General features: G+C 39.7%; 1 protein-coding gene across 1 annotated transcript in view; it reads left to right on the forward strand.

The window, feature by feature from the left end:
* The window catches only part of TXLNB (taxilin beta), a 43,001-nt gene extending 34,882 nt beyond the window's left edge, over positions 1-8,119 (forward strand). Inside the window, exon 10 of the mRNA XM_067701923.1 lies at positions 674-8,119. Within this exon, the coding sequence (XP_067558024.1) occupies positions 674-1,636 (963 nt within the window). The 3' untranslated portion in view covers positions 1,637-8,119. The remainder of the gene's footprint in view (positions 1-673) is intronic.
* The last annotated feature ends 364 nt before the right edge of the window (positions 8,120-8,483 follow it).

An 8,483-nucleotide genomic window follows, 5' to 3' on the forward strand; every position in this document is an offset into this window, starting at 1 on the left:
TGAAGGCCTCTCCACGTAAAGAAGTGGGGGAAAAAAAGGTACAGAGTAGCACAAAGGTGGGGCTGAAGGAGTAAGATGATTTCATGCACAAACACACCAACATTTCTAGAGGAAAGGAGAATTGAACAGTTCAAGCAGCATCATGAATGAGTGTGTGGTGAGTTTCTCTGGATATAATTACTGTTCTAACAATTCATCCCAAATTGCAACCAATTCCAAAGAGATGTGCTTATTATTCATAAACATAAATCAAACAGTTGCTGGATTAGCATATAGCAGTTTATCTACAGAACAGATAAGGCATTGCTGATGGCCAAGACCCAGTCCATCTCAATCATTTTGTCATAAACTTCTACTTATGCCTTCTAAGTCTTAGAAGCAGGAAATTCATTATAAGATTTTAAAAGCCCTAGACTGAAGCAGAGAGAAGCTTTGCTATCTTTCTTTTCTAAAGAAAAGAATACGTGGCTTAAAATTCTACCAGAGTCTCCAACACAGTACAAAACTAGAAGTGATGTCCCTGACAGACAGTATCTGTCCAGCCACCACCCTGTGGTCAGAGCCTGACAGACAAATTCCTGGACAAATGGTTTTGCTTCTCTCCATAGAGCATCCTGGCAATTTTGCTTTTCATGTCGTTTTATAAGTGTGTGTGTGTCTGTTTAAATCACAGAAAGCACTGAGAGCTAAAGAATATGAGTGCTTCGTGATGAAAATTGGAAGGCTAGAGAACCTCTGTCGAGCTTTACAAGAGGAGAGAAACGAACTCTATAAAAAAATTAGAGAAACAAAAATGCCTGAAAAGGATGACCAAGGTCAGCTCACCTCTGACGACGACGAACCGGAGTCAAATACCTCCGTGGGTGAAGAGGCAGATGCGGAGGAAGCCAACAGTGTTCACAATGCTGTGCAAAATCTGACCGCGGCCTTCATGGTCATTCATCGTCCAGAGTCAACCCTCGCTGCGTCCAAAGAAATCCAAACAGAAGTCAGCAGTCCTCAAGGGGGCGGCGGCACGGCCCTCAAGGAGCTGGAACAATCCCCTCTGAGCCCAGCATGCCATTCAGGGAGTCCCCTGCAACCCCCAAGTCCTCAGGCTGAGGCGGAGGGAGGCAACGAGGCAGAACCTCCCCTCAGATCAGGGTCAGGAGCACAGGCCCAAGGCAATGGCCCCCCTGCTGCACCACAGGCTGATCCGCAGCCCCGGAAGCCAGAGGCAGCATTTTCCAGCCAGGCGCCGGAGCCTCCGGCAGAAGCGTTTCTACGGGAGATGGAGGCCAACGAGCAGCCCCGGAAGCCAGAGGCAGCATTTTCCAGCCACGCCCCGGAGCCTCCGGCAGAAGCATTTCTACCGGTGATGGAAGCCAACGGGCAGACCCGGAAGCCAGAGGCAGCAGCTTCCGGCCAGGCCCCGGAGCCTCCAGCAGAGGCTTTTCGATGGGTGATGGAGGCAGACGTTCGTGCCACCCCGCCCGCAGCGGGAGAGCACGTGCCAGCTGGGGAGTCTAGATGTGAGCCCAGGAGGCAGCCCCCAGCAGCAGCAGCAGCAGCAGCAGCAGAGGGGCTGCCAGGAGGGGCCTCAGCTGGGCCCCCGCTGCCCAAAGTGGCCGACACCAATCTCGAAGGAGTCGACTAAGCCTCCTCTGCCTTCTGAGGCTGTTCTTCCCGACTTTCCATCGTCCTAACAGATTGTCTCCTGAAAGAGGCGTTAAGGGCTGGGGACGTCTAATGGAAGAGACTTATTTAGAATCAAGACATTTTAATATGTTATGCGGAGTACCTTCAGCCTTTGCTATTTGTTCTCAACTTATAACTGATTTGGAGCTTTTCTATTTAACACTAATAGGATAATTTTCTCAAATGGCAACAAAACATACGAGTAGCAAATTTATATTAATTTGCCATTAAGATGGTACTTAATTCAATTTCTTAACAGTAAGATTTGGTGTTTAAAGACTCCCATCACAATATAGAAATACTGAAAATGTGATGCTTTATTTATTTCCATAGAGTTTAATAAGTGCCATAGTAAGTAATGGATGACCAGGTTCCATTTAAACATTATATACATTGTGTGTGTGTATATGTATATGTATGAATATATACATATATGTGCTTATGCACTTATATACACGTGTATATTTTATACACATGTATGCAAATATATATTACACATATATTCTATCATCTCTTTTTGGCTTTCTGTCATGCAGAATATTTAGATGCTTATCAAAAAAATTATCTCTTACTTGCACCTGGGACTACAGTAGACTAATGCTCTGTGAATTAGAAATAGGTTCAGAACACAAATATTAGGCTACATAATGTTGGGTAAAAATAAGTAACCCAATGGTAGGTCAATAAATTCAACCAATGGATTAAATGACAGAACAGGATTGGGTTAGATTGCAAGGCTATACAGAGCACATAGACACAAAGATGGCCAAAAGAGGCCCTAAAAAATGGGGGAACAATCACAGCAGTAGACTGCTCACCTCTTGCAGCTGCTTCTCCTACACAACTCGGCCCCTTGCCTTGCAACACCCTCATGTGGTGAAGCAGCCCACTCACGCCTTCCTGCAAGGAAAGGGTTGGAAGTGGGAAAGGGAGGTGGGAATAGAGGGATTGAGGGCCCTCAGGCTGAGAGTCTGTGCTCTGGTCCCCGGCTTTTGAGCTAGAGGTCTGGAGAGAGCATATTCACCTGGCCCTGCCAACTCTTCAGTTGCCTCCCTGTTGTCTACCACTCTCTCCAGAGGGTTTCCCCACCACCTCCTGCTGTCACGGCCCTAATCTATATTCTCAAAGCTTCTGCTCCTTCTTTCCAACCCTCTCCTTGGCAGCAGGAAATTACATTCAGCCCTCATCTCAATTATGGCTTAGTAAAAGCTATCATTTTTCCAAAACAAATCCACACAGGGTTTAAATATGAGTGATGAGGCTTGCAAGCCAACACATTTTCTGCTTTGATGAATTCTGTACAGCCAGAAGTTCAAAGCAAAGGACAAGTGGGTCCCTACTCAAAATGACTTGAAAAATAGGTGAGGATTTAGGAGATGCAAAAGCTAGAAACACCTGGGGTTGTCTACATGAGTATTACATTATTACTGCGTGACAAGAATCTCTAATGATACTGACAGCATGAATTACTCTATCTAGAGTAAAGAGAGACTGCAACAAAGAAATAGGAGGGAAGAGAGGGAGCGAGGGAAAAAACAGATCTAACCCAACCCTACCTTAAAAGTTGAACTCAAGTAGAAAAATGGTTTAAAGCAAGATTCTCTACTACTCATCCAAGAAATCATTTTTTAGTGTTGCATGTGGCTGTCTGCTAAAGCACACAAAGTGCTTGTAGGCAGCAACCATATGCTATAAGAATTGTAAACTACATAATATTTGTTTGAAGCAGACAGTGAGGGTAGTAACAAAATGCTAGTCAGGAAAAAAAAAATCAGGAAGATAGCAGAACCCATGTATTTTTAAAGGCTTAAAATTTTATAACCACAGGGTATCCAGCCAAATTCAACATTAACTGAAAATCTTAGCTATTTAAACATTCATTTAATTCAGAGCCAAATATGTACTACAGCAATCCAGGAGGGTCTCCTTTCCCATTATTTACAGAGGCTGAACTTCTAAGAATGGGGTAAGATTAGATAATCATAGTAAAGTCTCACTCTGAATGTTTAGCAAGAGAAACAGGCAGGAGAGGAGCCGAAATCCAGTAAATCAAATATTCTAATAAATATTCTAAAAAGTCCATTTTTTTTCAATCCAAAAGCTTTCATAGCAACACGTTACTCACGAGGGTGTATATCTTGGGCAGATTTTCAGATACAATAACTTGCCTGAAATTTGCAAGGCTTAATATAGGCTTTGGAAGAATTATTTTAATATTCAAAGAATGTTTTATTATAGTCCTTTGGCCTTACTAATTATAACAATAACTCATAAGGCCCAAAAGAGTAAGGAATTTCTGTTCTTTATCAAGGTCATATAACTATTTCTAGAGATGCCAAGTCTACTTTCCAGAAACACTGAAGTTATTGGTGTTTTCTAAATTAAATAACTATAATTTATGTATTTACTAAAAAGGCACTTCTCTTCCCAAATGCTCCAGTAGTGGTTTTATTTTAAAATTTTTCACTTATATTTATTTTTACTTATGTTACTTCTATGTTTCAACAATACCTAACAAAGATTGTGGTTATATTCTCTTGGTTGAATTTTTGGTCTATGAGTAGAATGTACATGGAATGAACACTTTGAAAATCTTGGTGTGGATGTGTGCGCACACGTGCGCTCGGTGAGAAAAGAGGGAAGGAGGAAGGGAGAGAGAGAGAATGTGACGGCCCAGGCCTAATGAGATAGCAGAACCCAGGCTCCTCGGCCTGGCCATCCGCTGCTGCAGACCTATCACACTTCAGTTCCAGTCTCCCGTGAGACCATGTTTCCACAAACTTCTCTGGCATGTGCCCTCACAGAAATATTCTGAGGAGTAAGGGAGGGAGTGTAGAAGGTGTCAGCTCATTTTCTCCTTTTTCTACCTGCTTCAAGACTTTTCTCTAACAAGATCGGAAGAGGCCCACTGTTCTGCCTTTTGCTTATTCCCTCTCCCCAACCCATCTTGATCCGGGAGGGGCTTCTGGAACGCAGCATTTCCTAGCATGCTTGGAGAAGAGGGTTGCTTAGCTAGAATGAAAAAAAAAAAGATTAAACCTTGCTTTTTTCATATGGTATAGATACACATTTTTAAAATAGCTCTTTTTTTTTTAAATAATGAAAATATTATGTGTATGTTGCAAAACTGAAGCTGCTTTTCAATAAGACTAAGAGATAGCGAGGAGAGAGATCATTTCAGGAAAATTTCCTTAGCCCCTGCTCTAACCAGTAGTTAAATCCAGTATTTAGAAAAAATGAAAGTAATTAAAATGTAAAGGATTCACTAAAAGAAGATATGAAATAAAAATGATAACTCTGGTCTCTAAAATTTGTTCCCATCATAAACTGGCAAATAGGATTTAGGAAGTAAGTAGGCAAGTAGAGTATATAGGTTAAATTTTCACAAGGCTTAACTAATTTCCGTTTCTGAACCTGAAAATTAAAGTTATCATTAGATCAACCATGAGAGCATTCCGTGAGAATAGAAACATTCATAAGTGATAGCAATAAAGGTTTTCCTCAACACTGTTCAGTTGTATCCTCAATACCTGAAGTCGCGTCTCCTTGGTGGTATCCCCTGATAGAATTTCCACAAATGCTAGTTACTGATGCATATGTGTGTGAATGTACACACACATATGCACACAACACACATGTATAAAATTTGACACAGATTTAATTCTGTTCCTATAGGTGAGTCTTTACACCTGTATTTTCAAAGGATACCTACTATCATTTTTCCTGACAAGGACAAAGTATAAAAAGGAATCATTTTCTTCATGAATAAGGATATTTGACAGAAACATTTAACTAGCAAAAGCAACCTACAAATTCATTGATCCATGGCAGAAAAACTATTCACACAAGCTGTTTCACTCTATCTGGAGATAAGAAACAAGACAAATCACTTCAGCAGGACAATCAACCTTGGCAAAATCTGAATGCAAGTCCTTCCTGCTGGATATTAGAGCCTCAGACTTTCTATTAACACCGGCGTTAATCCCATTTAATTAACTTATTTATTTGCAATATATGCAAATATTTTTGAATGAATGAATGAACTGTTTAATATTAAAAACTTTTTTACTCTTTTTTAACCCCAAATTAATTTTTTAATTAAATCCACTTTTTAAAATTTTTATACAGTTTTTAAAGGTTACTTTCCATTTACAGTTATTATAAAATATTGGCTATATTTTATATTTTAACTTTGAATTTTTTTAAGTGGCATATCATAATGTTCAATTACCTCATATCATAATTAAAAGATACCTAGGTGTCAGATTGATTATTTCAGAACTGACAGTCAATGGATGACATAAAAAATAACACAAAACCACCATAACAAGAAAAGCACGAAGACATATGTTAAGAGAGGGGAAGAAAGAAGGAGAGAGAGCTATTATATAAAAGAAAAAATAAAAAGATAAAACTTTAAGACTATTAAGAGCAATAAAGGAAGTGGCACATCAATTGGTGGTCCCTTTTGTGAAAGCAGGATTATAATAAAGGGCAAGAACCATAATGACATTCACACACCTCCACACTGTAATGTCAACTTGGGGAAATTTTTACAAACATGTTTCTCAGTGTTGTTGTTTTATTCTTTCTTCTTGTTTGCCTTTCTTTTAAAATAATAAATGTGGTCTTTTTAGTATTAAAATAATAAAATTATAGAACATTTAGAAAATAGAGAAAAGTGAAGATTTACCCAACTCTATCACCCTAACAACCACTGTCAGCATTCACTATATAATAGTGTATTTTATTTTATTATAAATTTATTTTATTTATTTATTTATTTTTGGCTGCATTGGGTCTTCGTTGCTGCGTACAGGATTTCTCTAGTTGCAGCGAGTGGGGGCCACTCTTCGTTGCAGTGTGTGGGCTTCTCAACGTGGTGGTTTCTCTTGTTGGGGAGCACAGGCTCTAGGCGCGAGGGTTTTAGTAGTTGTGGTGCACCAGCTCAGTAGTTGTGGCACACAGGCTGAGTTGCTCCGTGGCATGTGGGATCTTCCCGGACCAGGGCTTGAACCCTTGTCCCCTGCATTGGCAGGCGGACTCTTAACCACTGCGCCACCAGGGAAATCTTATCATAGTGTATTTTAAATTACCTATCTTTTTTATTTAACGTTGTGTTAGTTTGTCTTTGGGGGAAGGTGCAGTAGTTCAAGTGAGAGTAATAGCTGTTAACAGCTGCCAGCTTTGTGCTTTCACACTGTTATTCAAATTTTATATGCTTACATGGAAGCATATTATACTATTTTAGAATAAGCATGACTGTGCAAATACAGATACACAGCACACTTATATGTTGTTTGAAAAAGTTATGCCATGCAATGCACTTAAACGTCCCACCGCACATACACAAATTTCCAAGTAAATCTACTGGACATGGGCTAGGGTAAGACGTCTAAACTTAACACAGCTCAAAAAATTATATAAATATCAGAAACCAACTCTAGAGAAATACAAATGCCTTAAATAACAAAACAAAAAAAAGTCCAACTCCAGTTTATGAAGCAACAGGAAACATATGATAATACCATAAATCATTACATTGGCTAAATAAAGGTCAATGATCTAAAACAAATCTAATCTCTTTAAAGTTAATGAGACAGTTAGTGGCTTTGTTGCTCTAATGAAATGATGGTCACCATCACTGGCTATAGCATATCTATTAAGTAGGGCAAGGCTAAAAACTGTTGTGACCTGAGATTGTTCTAATAACTACCAGGCAGATGCAACCAACCATGGAATATTCAGGGATCCCATATACTAAGAAAGTCAGAGTTGAAATTTATAGAAATAGTACAACAGGGATGCTTTCATCACATCTAAAGTCACAAGGTTAAACATATGTCAGATTGGAGGACTGGCAGTGTGATAGTATAAGCAAGATTTATTAGAATACAGCTAATGCTCTACCCTAACCAGTATAATTCCTCATAGACTACTGTAATATAGTATATATTATACGTTAAGACTTGTTTTCTTAAGAGTCTTATCAAGAAGTTATTCCCTGGAATAAAATCAGTCAAGTCCAAAGTGAAAAGTGTAGGATAGCTCTGGTCCACGAATCAGGCTGTTGAGTCCCTTGTCCCTGTTCTGCTACCAACCAGCAGGGTGACTTTGGAGAAATCACTTAATATCTCTGGGCCTCAGTTCACTCATCTATAAAATGACAGCCTTGGATTAGATGAGCTCTAAGGTTCTGACAGCTCCGATTACATTCTCAAAAGACTTAGGAAGTTATGTGGGTTTTCTACTCTCCAGAGAGGGTTTTAGTATAAGAGATCTGCATATCACCTTGGGCATGTCTGTTAGAGGTTAGGCAAGAGGAAAGAGACAAGAAATTACTCTAATAAAAAGTTGTTTTTAATTTTAAAATTTAGACAAAGAAAAGGTTATGGGGTAAATCACAAATTCTTTGATTTTTCTCAATAAATATTGAAGTCTTTCTGTGTGTGAGGTTCTGTGGTCGCCCCTGGTCAGAGCACCAGTCAGAGCTCCCAGTCAGAGCACTTGGTCATCTGACTCAGGCCTGAGTGTCCCTCCCACTACTTGTCCCACAAATTTCAGCAGCCAAACAGCAGGAAGGAAACTTCTGGGAGCATTTTTATTACAAATGCTACCCAGATCTCCAGGTGAGAAAGTGTGTGTTCCTGGTAGAGAAGGAAGGTTATATGAAATGTGTGTGTGGTTATTTGTGTGTGAATGTATAATGTGTGTGAGTGCGTACCTGTATGTGAGGGCATGTATGAGGATGTATGTGCAACATGTATCAGTGTATGTGTGTAGTTTTGTGCAGGTGTGTGGTATGA

The sequence above is a fragment of the Pseudorca crassidens genome, chromosome 13, assembly GCF_039906515.1.
Source record: "Pseudorca crassidens isolate mPseCra1 chromosome 13, mPseCra1.hap1, whole genome shotgun sequence".
In the NCBI taxonomy this organism is placed as follows: Eukaryota; Metazoa; Chordata; class Mammalia; order Artiodactyla; family Delphinidae; genus Pseudorca; species Pseudorca crassidens.